Below are 17,146 nucleotides of genomic sequence, written 5' to 3'. Positions count from 1 at the left end.
TGCCCAAGGCAGCCAGAACCCGACTGCATTTTACAAAGATTGCCCTACTAACCGGAATAGAAGGCACCAGTATCACCCTGATGGGGCACAGAGATGGTGAGGCAGACATGCAGACGAGGCAAACGTAGCACCCTCTAAAATTTGGATAAAGGGTCTGAGATTTGGATCTGACTCTAAACTCTGCTGTTGAACTCTGGGCACATCACAGCTCTCTGTTGCATTATCATTCACAGGAGTTGAATAATATTTGCCTAACTCTTAGGAGTAATATGATAAAAAAAATATATACAGGACATGCTATAATCATGAAGATACCTAGATAAACATCAAATAATTTTAAAATACATCTTTGCAGAGATTAAAATTTAGAAAAACCTTTGGAATAATTAAAAAAACATGCTTAAAGTTAAGTAGCCTTTGAAAGTAGGCATCATTGAACATTTTCCTTCTCCCCTTTCCCATCACCTTAAACACAGACAAACCTCGCAATGCAATGTGAACTCTGCAACATCAACAAAAATCAGGGTTGACAAGAGGAAGGAATGTTGGAACATGGTTTATTAAAATCAGTTTATAAAACCCTAGGACCAGTTAACAAAGAATAGAGTACTCATCCAATGCTTTGAAGATGGGAACAGGGCTCTCCAGAAAAGGCCTGAATCCTCGACCATGTATTTGTTGGAGGTAACAAGATTTATGTGGCAGTCAGATCTGAAGTTTCAGATCCTCTCTGGAGCCTTGTTTTCCCTCGTCTTTTAAGCTGCTTCTTAGTTTATTAACACAACAGCACTGTGTATGCCTACCACAAAGTAGTTTTTGCTTGTGTTACTGGAAGCACATAATTTTCATTCTAAACTTTGTTAATACTTTCACAAACATTTGCTTTACCTCAACTTAAAATATATATATATATATATATATAATACAGTGGGAGAAAATACTTTGATTACAAAGTAAAACGAATTAGCAAACCAAGGCTAAAATACCATAAAACAAGAATTAGAATAGGGAAAAAAAAAAGTGGATATCCTTATAGGTAGTTTCCCTTAGGTGGTGGAAATCTTTGGATCCAGAAACACTGTCAAAACACCACAGATAAAGTTGCAACCTTTCCCTCCTTGCTCCCAAGAAACAAACCAACCCCAACACCCCAAAATCTGATATGATCAGCATGTCTCAGGCACAGGATCTTGAGGTAATTACCAGAAGGGATGCTGGCAGACAGTGGAGTCCACAGAAAACACGCACTTGCTGTTTCTTCCTGAATTTCAGAAGCCTCTCTTCTAGAGCAGTCTCTCATATATAACTGCATGTCCAGTTGTACAACCTAGACGTTGTAGATCCAAGAGAAGCAGCAATATTCTCTGCAGGATACTTTTGACTAATTAAATCCTAATTAAAACTCTTTGCATGAAGTACTGTTTAAATTAAGAACATTACAAGAGCGGAATCTGACAGTGGCATAGACATAACATAATGGTTATGTTTATAAAATGAACATGTTTTTGAATGAGAAACCACGACAAAGCCAAATCTTCACATAGGACTACATGAAGGACTTTGTGAAAATGGAAATGTATGGATGTTTTTTCCTAAAACAGGAATAACTGCTTACTGCTTAGGTGACATTCTGTAACCACAGGAGGTAAGTTTGGAAACACTGACTATTCTTACCTATTCTAGGATGGAAACACTGGCCACATGTATCCAAAGTAGACCTGTACCTGCGCTACTCGTATAAAGAGCAGTGACATTTGTCTCCTTTTTCAGTACTCACGTTTGAACTCCTAAAACACTCCAAGCAGAACACTTGACATTTTTATATTCCCTAGCTTAAAATGGTAGCAGAAGTCACTCTTCTACATGGCTATCAAAGCCTCAGTGCGGTAGTATGTATACTGTGACTGTTTCCTGTTCTCTCCACTCCTCCAACACACTTAAAGCCAAAACAAAACCCGATAACATTTCTGGTATTGCTACACCTTCCCTAGTGATATGCAACTGAATCACGTCATAAATTAGCCTTTAAAAGCAAAGCCCTGATTCAAGTTACAAAAATGCAATCTTTCCCTCTGCTCCCTCTTTGCAGGATAACTTCTTTGCAGTCTATGTGCATTCATGGTACTCAGTCAACTGAGTTGATTGTACTCATTTTAAATTGTTCCTTTTAACACTTTTACCCTCCACCCCCAGGTCCTTGGCTTCTCTTCTCATTGATTATTGCACCCTGGGGCTGCAGAAGAGGTGCTTGCCTGCTTCTGCTTCTTACGGCGTTTGTTCAGAAGGCGGTTGTTGGATGTTTTCAAGTCTTTAATTTTCACCTGATCATAGTCCACTCTCATGGTAGCCAAAGCGCTGGTCATCTCCTCCTGGAAACCAAGCAATTAATTTATTGAACACCCCAAGGCAGAGAGAGCGCAGCCGTCCCCCACTAGTGCCAGGTGATTAATGTACAGAAAGGAACCCTCTGCTATGCTACAGCCAGGAATAGTTGAGCCCTTTCTGCTGCAGTGGACTATGACTAAAGGCTTCGTTCTACTCAGGGATTCATTCAGGAGGAACTATTCACAGCGTTTCACATGTGGGCAACACAGGACCACACTCCTCTGGCCCAATTTCCACCATGTCCTTGTGCCCAGCATTTCTTACTGTCTGGTTCTAGGCCTTCACCAGCTGCTAAATCTGGGCTTGTTGTAACAGAGTGAGAGCGCTGTTTTCCTTGCTCTGTTACCAAACTAGGTTAGCAGGAAGTAGAATAAAGAGTCCACACAAAGTTATTTAAAAGTGTGCACTTCAAATTCACATACTTCCTTAATTTGAATTAGCATTTAAGTTCAGACAAATCTTAAACTTTTTAATAAGGCTGTGAGCGAACATCTGCTTAGGTCAATGAATGCCTATGCATTTAGTTCAGGAAAGGAAAAAAGATTAAATATTATGGGAATGCTAGTGGTCCAAGGGAATACCGCTGGGACCTGTACAAAGCACAAGCATAAGAAGTTCTCAGAAACATGAAAATGAAGAAGGCTAAGTGAAAATAGACATTTGATTCCTTTGACTTGGAAGGTGCATGTTGCCTAGGTCCTGTGAAGTTTTATCTTAACACAGTTTAACAGCTGAGACTGCACATTGGTAATTTAAATAAAATGAGTGATCAGTAGAATACCTTAAAGGAATGTTGCAATTATCAAAATGCCAAGGATTGTAAGTGCAGAAAGTTCAGATTTAATTGTGAAAAAATATGCCAACCTGATAAAGGCCAGGAGGAAACAGTTAAGGCTTGCAATCAACTTTTAGTCTGCCCTATAGTTTCACTTCACAGGAAGCATTCAACTGTCATCAATACAAAGAGTAGGTGAGGCACTTGGTTAGATTAAGGGAAAGACAGATACATTTTTTCTTTTTTTTCTTCCTCCTTACTAAAACTGTCACAAGACAAGGCTATGGTTATTTAATGTTGTTTTATAATACAAGAACAGAGTAGAAAAACAGAATGCAGCTCACCTCCCTCTCCATCCTGTCCCCCTTAATTTTCAACATATCCTTTACTTCACCATAACAAACTCCAAACTCCCTCAACACTGTCCGTTCTCCTCTGTGCTACATACAGAGGCTCAGCAGGTAGCATCATCAATACCTTTGATCATAAACATTTTGTTTGTTGATACTTTGTACAGCTGTAAGGCTGTCAGATGAAGCTCATATAGCGTTCTTTTTTAAACAGTTATCATATATACTACTGTTTTAACCAGGACTGTTTAAGCTTCCCTTGCTTAACATGGTTGTTTTCAAAACTGCCATAATCTCCATGGACATAAGCATCCACAAAGAAAAGAGCCCATCTAATCTCTTATGATTGACTTCAAGAAATCTGAACTACAGTTGACTCACTTTAACTTCATCCCAGTGGTCTTTATCCTCTTGCAGGACCCGTGCAGTATGGAGAGGAGTTGGTGGCACTGCCATTGATCTCTGAGAAAAGGGAAAAATACCAAAAGTAGCGTTCTGAAAAATCAACTTTGAAAAGTGACTGTTTGCTCTTCTATGTGCATGGAGGGCATAAAGCTTTACCTATCATCCTTCATTGGCCCCCACTATTCATGCTTCCTATCACTCCATAAGCCAGTACATAAAAGCTGTCCTGTGTGAGGTAGGGAAGGAATACAGTCTCCATACAACAGTATCTTTAAAGAACAAAAGGAGAGAGAAATCAATGCTGAATTTACTTCATTCTGCTCCCTTCCAGTCCAACCAATAACCCTGGGTTGGATAATTTTTTTTATGCACGCTTTAGATTTTTAACAATTGTCATTTCACTGTTCGTTAATCATTGTTTCAAAGTGGTTATTTTGACCTTTTTCTTCTAGGAATTTGCAGTAGGATAAATTTTCTTGGAAATACGTTAACTGAGATTACCAGTTCATCAGATCATAAATGTGCCCAGAAGAAGAAAGTGTACTATTTTTCAGAGTAAAGACTGATTCAGTATTCTGGCACAGTTCAGAAGACGGGAGTGCATTGCTCAAGACGCTCTTCGACATAAAATTGAGATCTATGTTCACCTGACATGAAAGATTGGTAGATATTTTAAATTAGAATAAGGTACAATTTCTAAAGCACAGTTCCCTAGCTAAATTCAGCAAGAAATGTATTTCTTGCCAGTCCATAAGCCAAACCATAATTTCATTTCGAAAGTCTATATTCCTTACGTTTTCTATCCAAACTTGTTGTCTACTGCTGTGGCATCCTATACTGGAGGTAGCTGCGTGCCAGCAGAGTCTAAGGAGATCCCTGTATATGTCACTGTAACAAACAGTACTTTGGAAGCAGTGCTTATACTTCACTAAGCTAACAGCACCACTGTACCAAGTTCTGCAACAGTTACAGAATGGGAAGCAGAACTCATGACTCCTGCCTCCTCTGGAAAAGTACCCCAGCTTTATCAGGTACAGGTGGGAAGAGGGAAATGGAAAGGTAGCAGACTAGCTTTTGTGGTGTCCCTGAGCAGGTGCTGAAGGTACCCTACTAGCTGCTGTCAGCTACTTCTTATTGAATAAACGGTAGCTACAAGCTAACTAGAGGATTATGTTCTTCACCTGAACTGACACTTTTTGCGTAAGCTACAGTATTATAAACAATAAAGGACACATATTTTGTACAGGCCTCAAATAAAAGGAAAGAAAAAGAGAGAAACACAAAGACTCTCCTCTGCTTCTTGTGAGAGGCATCTCCCTACTCATGTTCCTACTTAGGGTTATAGCAAAAGAAAAGGAAGAACACAGACATTAGCTGTATTGGTCTTTCCCTCTCTGTCCCTCTGCCTCATGGGAACAATAGGTTCAGCAGAAAAAATGCTAATCCGCTGCTCATAGCGCATTCTTCCAGGAATGGTATTCTACCACAGCTCTTAGGTGCAGCAGTCTATAGACCTTGTCTTTAATCTCCACCTCATTAATTGGTTATATGAATATTTCAAGTAACATGTGTTGCTGTAGGTGGTAGCTTCCTTAGATATTAGGCACTCGTTCTGTGAAATTCATTGCCTGCTGACTTCTGGAACACCTCCTTTTCTTTGGTCTTCAAACACTTAAGCTGGAGGTATTTACTCTGAACAGTGATTACATTTTTATTCAGTTAAAAAAAAACACTTAGGAACATTGCCTAGGTTCTGTTCCAGTTTTACAGACTCTCAGTAACCTTAATTTCTCAGCTTCCACAACTCTAAATGAAGACATCTAACTCCTTCATCAGGATGTTATAAAGCTATGTTACCGTATGATTCTAGGGGCTTTCAGATCTTCAAGCAGGCATTATAGAAATGCTGACTATTAGTCATGCCTCTGTTTCTGCCCCTTCTTCTGAGAAACAGCATAGAAAAAAGCACAGAGAAAGCATCATGGGAGAATAGAGCATTCTACAGTACAAGCGATTTTGTTCCTGGCCAATGATGTTTAGGGCAGTAAGAAACAACACAGGTCCTCTTTTCAGGCACAAATGTGTGAAGTATAAGCTATTATTTTGAGTGAAACCTAGAGCAGAGATGATATTCTGAAACTCAGCCTGGTAACACATAGGATTCTTGTCTCTTCTTTGAAATATTGCATTACGAACTGGTCCTCACCTTCCAACCCCCACTTTATTTATTTGTTTATTTATTTAGAAGGAAAAGTAAACTCAGCCAAGTTGCAGAATGAAACCTGAACTGGGACTGTTAATAGCTCTGTGTACCACCTTATCTGGTAATCTCTTACAGGGCACTAAGCCGAAACCCTTGCTCCTCCCCCAGGCGCTTCCAAACTCTGCCAAGCATGAGAATTCCCACTAAGCATAGGACTGTGTTCACCCTAACACAGCTATGTACAATGGTGCCTAAGACTACTAATAATAGCTCTCTTTAAATCCTGCACTGATGAGGTAAGTACAGTTTATTTTTATATATTTTAAATGGAGTAACACATGCATGTGCTTCAGACAACAGCAACTGCCTGCTTTCAGAAGATATAGCTATATTCTGCTTAAAAGGATGCTACTGTGGGTGTCCCTCTTTGCTTGTCCTCTGGTAACACCAAGAAAAATTGTGGTTCTACAGGCAAATGCCTCTCTGTGAAGGGCACAGTAGGTTAATTAAGTTATTAGTTGTAATCATCATCTTTCTCTTGATGTACTACGTGGAGCTACACAGTAAGTTCTGCATGCAGGAATTCATCTTGCTCCCTTGTAAAAAGCTATATGAAACTCACGTTAATCCAAGGGTGATTCATAAACTGAGAAACTGTCATCCTCTCTGTTGGGTCAGTCTTCAGTAAGTGGCGAATCAGTTGTTTGGCTGAAAAACAGGACCAACATAGTGTGTTGTAGTCTATTACTGTGCTCCCCCAAATCCTTGAGAACACAAAGACTTGCTGAATGAAGAAAGATAATTTTGCAGAACTCAAAACACTTAACTATTGCTGCTCCCAAGTTAAGAAGCCATGTATAGTGTGGGAGGTTATTATGCTTGAAGAGGCAGAACATGAAAACATCCAAAACAAAAAAGGCAAGAGGGAAAGATAAATGATTGGAAATTCTACTCCAATCTACTATGCTCTCTACTTCACAAACTCAACTGTTCTGAGAGCAAGAAATTGAGAAAAAGGGAAACACAGGAGCAGAAAGCTACCTGTCTAAAAGATGGCAACAAGCCTAGCTGAATGAATGCATGAGTTGTTGCTTTGAGGACTGATAGAAGACAAAACCTAGTACAGGTCATGAAAACAAAGGCAATAAATTCTGACAACTGAGAGGCCACTAAAAGGACAAAAAAGTCAAAGAAACGGATTACATAAACAGGCTTTGCAGCAGCTTTCTGTGAACATGGCATTGACCAAAGTGAGAAGTACTAAGTAACTGAGATGAGAGATGATCAGAATTTGAACGTGAGTTTCAGTAATGTGAATGGACAGGAAACACCACACCCAAGGGACATTATTCAGAAAGACTTAAACATAACTTCCTAAGGAAATCATAGAAAAATTTTGAGTAAGTTCTTTTAGCAACACTGAATGACAGATGACTAAATGTTTCTAAGGAGCTGCAATGGATACAAGTTGAGACTTCAGTTTGATGGAGGCCACAAAGGAGGTGTACAGTAAAGATTACCTGGAGTCTAAAATCTACAAGGTAAACAAACAAATAAAAAAAGAAAAAAAGAAGAAAAAAAAAGAGGAAACCATGAACAGAGTCCATTAAGATGATTAGATGATTACAGGAAGCTAGTGGGAAATTCAGAGGTAGTCTCCATAGATGATGCAATGAAGAAATGATCAGAAAAGGGAAACCATGACAGAACAGTAGGGAGGAGTAGGAGGGCAAAAAGAGGCAGATTGCTGACACTGTCTGATCAGCCTAAAAGAATGGCCATAAGCTATCTAACCTTAGTAGGTTCAAAGGTAGAGGGCATCTATCTTCACTCAGGCAAGCATATGGAAACCCCACACATTTTCAAAGTGAACGTTCTCTGATCAAGCTCCCCTAGGATTCTAATAACTGCTGTAAAATACAAACAAGTCTAAAGACTGACACATTATTAAGCCAGACACCCGTAACTAAAACATCTTTCTTACTAATGTGAAGTAGTTCGTGCTGTATACACAGCCATGGGATCCAATGAGGGGTTACACTACCACAGATTACAGTGTTATCCAAGGATAATTTGTTACTGCTTTAGCAGCAGACTGTAACAGGATGTTAAAAGTAGCAACCTAAAGGGCTTGTTAGAAAGAAGATGTGCTCACAGATTGCTGACCCTTCTCTCTAAGATGATGTGCAGATGAGACTTACGGGTTATGAGACTGTCAAAATAACAGGGAATCAAAACCATCCACTTTCAGGACACTGGTTTGAGCCCATCCAGGTCACAGCTGAGCAGCAGCAGCTTTTGGTCAATGACTTATACAGAACAAATTGTTGACCTTGATTTAAGTGGTGGCTGGCAAGTTTCCTTATCACAAAAAGCTAGCATGAAAAGTTGCCACCCTTACTGGCTGTATCACCAAGCAGGGCAAAGACTGAATGAGTTCTTAAAAGAGTTTGCCTTTCTTCCAACTAAGCTTGCATTGCAGTCTCCTTTCTCATGATTAAATGCTTTTGTTTCTTGAGGGTTTAATCCGGGCTTTCACTAGCACTTGCTGGAATTTGAAAGAAAGTCTTCAGTAATCATTTACTTTCTATAGCACTTAGGTTACTGGCTAGTATCTGAGTTCCCATTCCTTCTCTGTACCACCTTACAATAAAAAAAAAAAAATGTAAAAAATAGAAATAAACATCAAATCAGGTTTTTAGAAATAGTCTTATGTAAACACTCCTTCACTGTACAACACCATGCACATATTCATCAGAAGCACTGAGCATTGGTACCTTCTTCTGATACTTCAGCCCATTCTGGATTGGGAAACCCATATTGCCCCATCCGAATTCTTCTCTTCATCCCTGGAGAAATAGCTTGTCCAGTGTTTGAGTAGAATGGAGGGAAGCCACACAGGCTGTAAGAATGGACAAAATAAGTCTTACAACTAGAAAAAGCCTTTCATCTCTTAAGAAGTCCCATGAAAGCTTATATGCTTCTGAAGGTTGCATGATCCTAATGATTAATTACTTTTAAGTGCAGATTTAATAAATTTGTCCTTTTTCTGTTGATCTGGACTCTTTCCAAATACTTACAGAATATACGTGATGACACCCAGAGACCACATGTCACATGATTTGTCATACTTCTCAGGACCAAGGACTTCTGGAGCTGAAGAAGAAAGAAAAAACAGAAATTAACAGAGAAACAGATATTTCCTCTCATTTTCATCACCTTATAAGTAGCAGCACACTTCAATAACAAATATGGGAAGCATTAACAAAGCAAAACAAAAAAAATACACCACAACTCACTGCAGGAACTGTGTAGGTATTTTCTGTGTGGTACATTCTCTGTAGCTTTAAAGAGGAGGAATGGAGCTGGCAAAATGCCCTATACTCTTCACCTTAGTGTCTCTCTGCTCAAGAGAGTACTAAGATTGCAAAAAAGCAAAAGGAGCTATAGCTAAATGTGTACAGGGAGACACAGCACTAAAAGATGCCTCAACATATGTTCTAGAAAGCAGAACAGAAAGGACCTACTTGAGCTGTGATAAAATTTTGAACAGTACCTAGGTGGAGTGTCTTTGGCTTTCCTAACTACAGAGCACTGTATTTTTCTTTGGCCTCCAGAGCACTGTATTTTTCATTAAGTAATAAAATTTTACAGAGATACATTTAGAGGGGATATTCACTGGGACATGTGATCTGGCAGGGAGCTTGATTTTGTAAGGAAAATGACTCTATAAACAAACGAGCAATCTCGCTGGTTTAAAGAAAAAGGTGTTGAGAAGGGAAATGTCAGCCTGTTTATGTACAAATATAAAGGCAGAAAAACATATATGCGAAAATTCTTTAATATTTTATCACTAATTCCAGTTTAAGAAAACAGAGAAGAAAGCATCAGGAAAAATATTGCTATCATAGGTTTCTGCTAACAAATGAGTAACAGTACCTTTCATCACAAAAAAAATAATGTAACACCTACATGGACCAAGTGGAAAGAAAATTAAGCCCTTTTTCCTCCAAAGAAATTCCAAGCACAGACTGCCTTGGTCATACCATATGGTGAATGACTATTAACTCAAAGACTGAAAAGGACACACTTTAAAATGAGTGCACAGAGGACAGTCTAATGTGGCATTCATTACACAGTGCTCTGTCGCTGGACAAAATGCAGGCAAAAATTCAGCTGTGATTAAGTCACTTTGGTCTTTTATTATTAATTCCTCCATTTGCCATCTTTAAGAAGCCTTGCAGCTGAGAAAATACTCTCCTTGTTTTTTTATTGCATTAGTTAAGGTATGGGAAGCTTTGCAAGGAAACACCCAAATAATTATGAAGCTGAGTTCAAATTGTGGCTTTTATTGCATCATCCAGAGGAAACATCAGGTTTACTTTGGTGTAATCAGAAGCAACATGTTCTCTCTCCTCGATCCTCATTGGCATTCTCTGTTAAGGCTGTTTCCTCTGCAACCACGGAAGAAAGCAGGAGGACTGGACTGGAATCAGACTAGGTTTTGGGTTGGGGTAGATCTCATTTTAAATTCTGCAGGCTCCCTCTTTGCATTGCATCCACAAGAGAGGATTTGCCATCCATTCCTACAGCCCATGGACTCACTATAACGGGAGGGATAAGAAACACAGAAGAAATGCATCTTGGATAACTCACCCACATAGTAAGGAGTGTAACAAGGGGTCTGCAGCGCATTTTGTACAGTGGTTTCTTTGGCAAAGCCGAAGTCAGTGAGTTTGAGTACAGTATCCTTCTCTTTAGATGTGTAAAGCAAGTTTTCAGGCTGAAAGACCACCGGGAGAAAGGATAAGCAGAGCAATGAAGAGAAGTCTTTAACAAGATGTACTGTCAAACCATTCCCGCTTGCCTGGATCACCACCAGCATCTCAGTCCTCTCTCATGGTCCATCACACCACACAGAAAGTTCCCTCCCAACAGGCAAGCATCTTTACTCAGACTAGGGATCAACATCCTTCTCTGCATGGTATTTGTGAGAGTACATGGCAAGACTCCCATCAGATCCAATGGGCATCAAGTCTGGGTTCCTAAACCTCTCTCTAGTTCACTGCACTTACTAGGATTGTTCCATCTGACCAGCACCATTTGACCTGATGGTACTCTGTAAAGCGTTCAGGTAGCTGAAGTGGACAAGAAAAGTCATCAAACTCTCTATGAGCAACTGACACCACTCCATCAAAACTGACACAGTCTTACCCTGATCCCCCCCTCCTCTGCCTCCTAAAACCTGAGTTAATTCCAGTCTTTACAGAATCACAGAATCATCTAGGTTGAAAGAGACCTCCAAGACCACCCAGTCCAACCTCTGACCTAATACTAACAAGTCCTCCACTAAACCATATCACTAAGCTCTAAATGTCTTTTAAAGATCTCCAGGGATGGTGACTCAGCCACTTCCCTGGGCAGCCTATTCCAATGCCTAACAACACTTTCAGTAAAGAAGTTCTTCCTAATATCCAACCTAAACCTCCCCTGGCACAACTTTAGCCCATTCCCCCTTGTCCTGTCACCAGGCACGTGGGAGAATAGACCAACCCCCACCTCGCTACAGCCTCCTTTAAGGTACCTGTAGAGAGTCATAAGGTCGCCCCTGAGCCTCCTCTTCTCCAGGCGGAACAACCCCAGCTCCCTCAGCCGCTCCTCATAAGTCTTGTTCTCCAGACCCCTCACCAGCTTCGTCGCCCTTCTCCGGACTCTCTCGAGCACCTCCATGTCCTTGTAGCGAGGGTCCCAAAACTGAACACAGTAATCAAGGTGCAGCCTCACCAGAGCCGAGTACAGGGGGACAATCACTTCCCTAGACCTGCTGGCCACACTGTTTCTTACGCAAGCCAGGATGCTGTTGGCCTTCTTGTCCACCTGAGCACACTGCTGGCTCATATTCAGCTGCCTATCAACCAATACTCCCAGGTCCTTCTCTGCCAGGCAGCTTTCTAACCACTCATCTCCCAGCCTGTAGTGCTGCTTGGGGTTGTTGCGCCCCAGGTGCAGGACCCGGCACTTGGCCTTGTTGAACTTCATACAGTTAGCCTCAGCCCATCGGTCCAGCCTATTCAGATCCTCCTGCAGAGCCTTCCTACCCTCGAGCAGATCGACACACGCACCTAACTTGGTGTCATCTGCAAACTTACTGCGGGTGCACTCGATCCCCTCATCCAGATCATCGATAAAGATATTAAAGAAAACTGGCCTTAGTACTGAGACCTGGGGGACTCCACTAGTAACTGGCCTCCAACTGGATTTAACTCCATTCACCACGACTCTTTGGGCCCGGCTACCCAGCCAGTTTCTAACCCAACGAAGCATATGCCAGTCCAAGCCAAGAGCAGCCAGTTTCTTGAGGAGAATGCTGTGGGAAACGCTGTCAATAGCCTTACTGAAGTCAAGGCTGTAGACCACATCCACAGCCTTTCCCTCATTCACTAAGAGCATCACTTTGTCATAGGAGATCAGGTTTGTCAAGCAGGACCTGCCTTTCATAAACCCATGCTGACTGGGCCTGATCGCCTGGTTGCCCTGCAAGTGCCGCGTGCTGACACTCAAGATAATCTGCTCCATGAGCTTCCCTGGCACTGAGGTCAAACTAACAGGCCTGTAGTTTCCCGGGTCTACCTTCCGCCCTTCTTGTAGATGGGTGTCACATTGCCCCACATTCCTTCACAAAGGCTCTTCAGAAACAGAATTTGCACAGAGAAGGTACAAGTTCTTGTGCACAGCATGGGCAACAGGACATTCCCAGAATCTGCAAGTGATTGGACTTGTTTTCCAGTTTCTCAGTCATAAGGAATCTATGCACTATTTGATGCTAGTATTTAGGGACATCTAGAAGAAGGAAAGGATTGAAAGAAAATAGAATCGAGTACCTATTGAATAATTTGTACCATTTTTAAGTTAGTTCGCAGAGCATAGTTTGTATGGAGCACTTGGGGCTAAGCAATTCATTTCTGTGCTGTTTATAGGCAATGGCACATAGCTCCACAAAAGCGAACAGATTTGTTTTGTCTCTCAGCTGTTAAGCCATTCTCCAGTTCCTACCTCAGGACCATCCCCAGCCCCCAAACATACCCCTCAGTGACACCAACCAGTGTCAGTTCTCCCTCCAGCTAAATACACGGAAGCATCCACAGAAACTTCATACACTCAAAATTGTGGAATCAAGCAGGTGCCTCAGCGCATCGCTATGTGGCCTGCTCTTTAGCACACTGCATCTCACACTGCCCTATTGCTGTGCTAGGAAGTCCTTGGTGCAGCTATCTTGTCTTTGCTTATGCTCTGTGCTTTACAGAATACAAACAAAATACAATACTACAAACCCCGTCAAAACTCTACAAGATTTGGGTACAGGCTTTAGTGAGTAAAACACACTGTTCCACATGGCAATAACTGAGAACTTCCTATTTTTCCGAATACTTTACTTACAAACACTATTAGCATGGGCTGGATACAAGGAATTGTATTATTCCTCCCATATTTGCAGTTTCTCTTGTTTCTGAAGCACCCCCCAACTCCTTTTTTTTTTTTTTTAAGGCAAGTATGGTTCTGAAAACAAGTAGTAACTGATAAAGACTGTAGGTAGAGGTATAGTACCTACTGTAAGTTTACTTCAGGCAGTGTTATTTTCTTGTTAATTAACTGGATTCCAAGTTGGTAGTACCCATTCAGTTAGCCATCTGATTATCACCTTGATTCTTCTGCATTCTCTACACAACTGGGAGGCATTAGCACACATGAATATTTTGACCTTGGACTAGATGTGAGCTAGCTGTGCACAAATCCCTTCTCACACACTGGCAGAGGAATAGGAACACTTTGATCATCTGATTGCACTCCTAGTTCTATTTAAACCACCACTATCCGTTTATTTTTCTGCTTTACACTCTTTTCTCCTTGACCACACACCTTCAGGCCTCACCTTGACGTCTCTATGGGCAATGTTCATTGAATGAAGATACTGGATGGCTGTTCCGATGTCTCTCATTATTTCAGAAGCCTCTATAAATACAATTTTAGAGAAAGGTCACATTAACATTCCCACTGTAACTCAGGGACATGCTTGGGAATGCTTATGACTTACAAACAGCTCGCTGGAATACAGGGCTAGCGTCAAGACTAGAAAATCTAAAATTAGCCCTAACAGCTGTGTTTTGGTTTTGCGGGCAACCATACCCCCCAATTCCCTGGCTGCTCAGCCCTCCTCCTGAGCATGCACAGCAATTGAACAGTTGAGACTTCTGCTTTTTATGAGCTTATAAATTCGTGCTTTAATTTGCTCACCAGAAAAGCAGCAAGAGCAGAGCAGGTATGCAAGCAACGTGCAAGACTGTGGAGAAAGGACTGCCAGCCAGGACATATCTCCAGTAGTCCTGTACATAACCTTGGTTATCTTAGACAGAAGCTTAACTTTCAGCTTCTAGTTCAGGAGTAATGGGACAGCTTTTGTAAAGACAGAGCAATGTAACAACATGGTAATTTTAGGACAGGTCACATCTTGTTCCTCATTGTCTTTAGAAGTTTTTGCTCAGAAGAAACAAAGTCAACAGTTCTATTCTAAAAAGCCTAGACTGCCTGCTATAAAACAAGGTGTTTCCAAAATTTAACATATACCCCAGTGGTAAATTCTTGGTGGTGGTGAGCTGCCTTGCAAGAGCAGTACTCGAGATCTGGACGAATGCAGGTACACAGGGAGAGGTTTCAGAGCAGGGAGGAGGTTACATTCCCATTGTAGCAAGTGAGCATTGTATTATATCTTCACTAACGGGGAAACAAATAGCAACTTTAACCTGCTGCTCTTTTCTGCATAGGTGAGAACCTCAGCTGCAGTAGAAGAGAGAAATTGTTGTACTGTAACCTGGAATTGAGATTGAAATTATGCAATCTTAGGCAAGAACAATCAGAAAAGCAGAAACACTCATCTCCTTCACAGAAAGCCTTGCACAACCTCCTCCTTCCTGGCCCAGGCCAAGAACCATGGCTCCTAATGGAGAGTTGTGGCAGATATACGAAGGGCCAGCAGAGATGATGAATCATGTGGAACAGGGCTCATTTATCTCAAGAATGAATAAAAGTGTATTTCTATTTTAACATTCCCAAATGGTCTCTGAATAAGTATGGAGAATGTTATACAATGGTATTTAATGCATGTTTTTAGCATAGCAGAATCACTAAGGACAATTGAAACAGTTTCCTCCCTGGAATCTTTTGTTTTAGGGAGAAACAAATATAGCACCTGAAAATGTTCATTCTCCTACACAATTCTCATACCACTTCAAGGATTCATCTGAGGCTAGGAAACACAGGATCAAGAAAAGCCCAGCCTCTATGCCAGACTTAGAAAACAAAGTAATTTACAAGCTCAGGTATAAATTTTTCCTCTTCAAATCATTTTGTCAGGGTGCTAGTTACGTACACTAATGTTTTCCCTCTTGAGCAGAAATAACCTCCTCTGTTGTGAATGGGCTAGGAGAACGACAGTCAAGCACACCTGTGGTACTCTGCAAATAATAAATAGCAATGACAATAAAAATGGCAAGACTATTCTATTACAAGCTCTGTCACTGACTCATAGCAGGTCTTTAAGCATGCACATAGTCCCTATTATAGATGAGCAGGCTTGTTTACCGTGTGGCTAATAACACTTCCTTTCAAGTAGTACTTTAAAACCCTTGAGTAAGAAATGTTTCATCAAACGTGATTTGCTCATTATATTCATCCCCTCACAGTATAGCTGTGCACAGGGACATTACTTGAGGGACAGCCAGAAGAAAAATCACAGTAGGAGCTGAGCTGATGTTGTGGTCTGGCAGGAGACCAGGAACAAGAGTAATAGAGGCTGTGGTGGTTCATAAATGAAGAAGCTGAGCAGATTTGCACATGGAATTTTCCTCTAACCTTCCACATCATGCCTAAACTTGGCACAGTCAGCTAACTCCTCATTTACAGGAACCTTTAAAAGTAATTGTTTACTACAGAGTTGGATACAGAGTTAAAAAGCATAAACAAACCTACAAAAAAATGAAACCAAAGAAAAATTCCTGTAAGAGAGAGCTAAGCAAGGGGACAAAGAAAAGGAGAAGCGATCTGTCAAACTTTAATTTTAAACTTGTGATTTTTCACCTCTCTCGGTGAAAGCTTGATCTCCTCTCTCCTGGATCCTGCTAAACAGCTCTCCTCCCTCCATGCTGAAACAAAGAACACACACACAAAAACAAGAAAACAACTTACATGAGCAAGAAAGACCAAATTAACACCTGACTGTGCATCTGTGAACCATGGCAGGAATGGATTAGAAAAGATTACAGACCGCCTCCTATGCCAATGCTTCCTAAACATCACACTTCTTTGAATCAATGCACAAAACCATTGTGATACGGAATAAGCAGAAAACAAAACAAAACCAAGGAGTTTTGATGCTTTCAATTTAATGCACACTGACATAAGGAACATGACACCCACAGTTGGGAAATCAGATACACTGGCACAGGGAGGCTGACAGTAACCTTGTTTTGTGTAAGGGTTGAAGATGAGAAAAAAGAAAGGAGGAAGCAAAGATACCAATAATGATTATTCATTCATCTCCAGTGAAGACTCTAGTTGTGGTTACAGATCATGGAGAGAGTAGGAAAAGTTGTAGTCAAAACAGTAGCAAAACCAATCCTGTTAGATCATAGGAGTTGCATCTGAAGTCCAATCACAGACAAAGTGCATCATATTTGCAGAGACGTATCTTTCAAGACTGTATTAATTGCTCAGCTTTCCTCAGGATATTTGCAAAGGAGTACAAGGAAAATTTATATTATGTTTAAGGTTCCTCGTTCTTCCATTATACAAGTTGACTGGAGCAGCTATACATTTACCTACGAGTTCTATAAAGACAACGAAAGGTTTGCTGTGGTAACTAAACTTGTGCTGCTGAGGAAGCTCTCTTCATTCTTACGTAAGCCAACATATTCTCCCTACTCCCTCCACCCCCTCAAAGAGCAATGCTTGGTGGGGGGCTGCTGCTGGTCCATA

The 17,146-nt window shown here is 40.9% G+C and overlaps 1 protein-coding gene and 1 long non-coding RNA gene across 2 annotated transcripts in view; one reads left to right on the top strand and one right to left on the bottom strand.

The window, feature by feature from the left end:
• Window positions 1-540: 540 nt before the first annotated feature.
• MAPKAPK3 (MAPK activated protein kinase 3) overlaps window positions 541-17,146 on the bottom strand; it is a 51,955-nt gene continuing 35,349 nt past the window's right edge. The window contains exons 3-10 of the mRNA XM_040568443.1: window positions 16,250-16,314; window positions 14,049-14,128; window positions 10,775-10,901; window positions 9,199-9,274; window positions 8,896-9,020; window positions 6,741-6,826; window positions 3,892-3,972; window positions 541-2,369 (exon numbers count right to left, since the gene is read on the bottom strand). Of these exons, the coding sequence (XP_040424377.1) occupies window positions 2,211-2,369; window positions 3,892-3,972; window positions 6,741-6,826; window positions 8,896-9,020; window positions 9,199-9,274; window positions 10,775-10,901; window positions 14,049-14,128; window positions 16,250-16,314 (799 nt within the window). The 3' untranslated portion in view covers window positions 541-2,210. The remainder of the gene's footprint in view (window positions 2,370-3,891; window positions 3,973-6,740; window positions 6,827-8,895; window positions 9,021-9,198; window positions 9,275-10,774; window positions 10,902-14,048; window positions 14,129-16,249; window positions 16,315-17,146) is intronic.
• LOC121075339 lies at window positions 5,742-17,140 on the top strand. Its single transcript, XR_005822913.1, has 3 exons — window positions 5,742-5,754; window positions 13,469-13,474; window positions 16,668-17,140. It is a non-coding gene; the product is annotated as an uncharacterized LOC121075339 (long non-coding RNA).

Source organism: Cygnus olor, chromosome 10 (genome assembly GCF_009769625.2).
Source record: "Cygnus olor isolate bCygOlo1 chromosome 10, bCygOlo1.pri.v2, whole genome shotgun sequence".
NCBI classification, from domain to species: domain Eukaryota; kingdom Metazoa; phylum Chordata; class Aves; order Anseriformes; family Anatidae; genus Cygnus; species Cygnus olor.
Note: the sequence above shows the minus strand (reverse complement) of the source record. Positions and strands in the feature narration are given on the sequence as shown.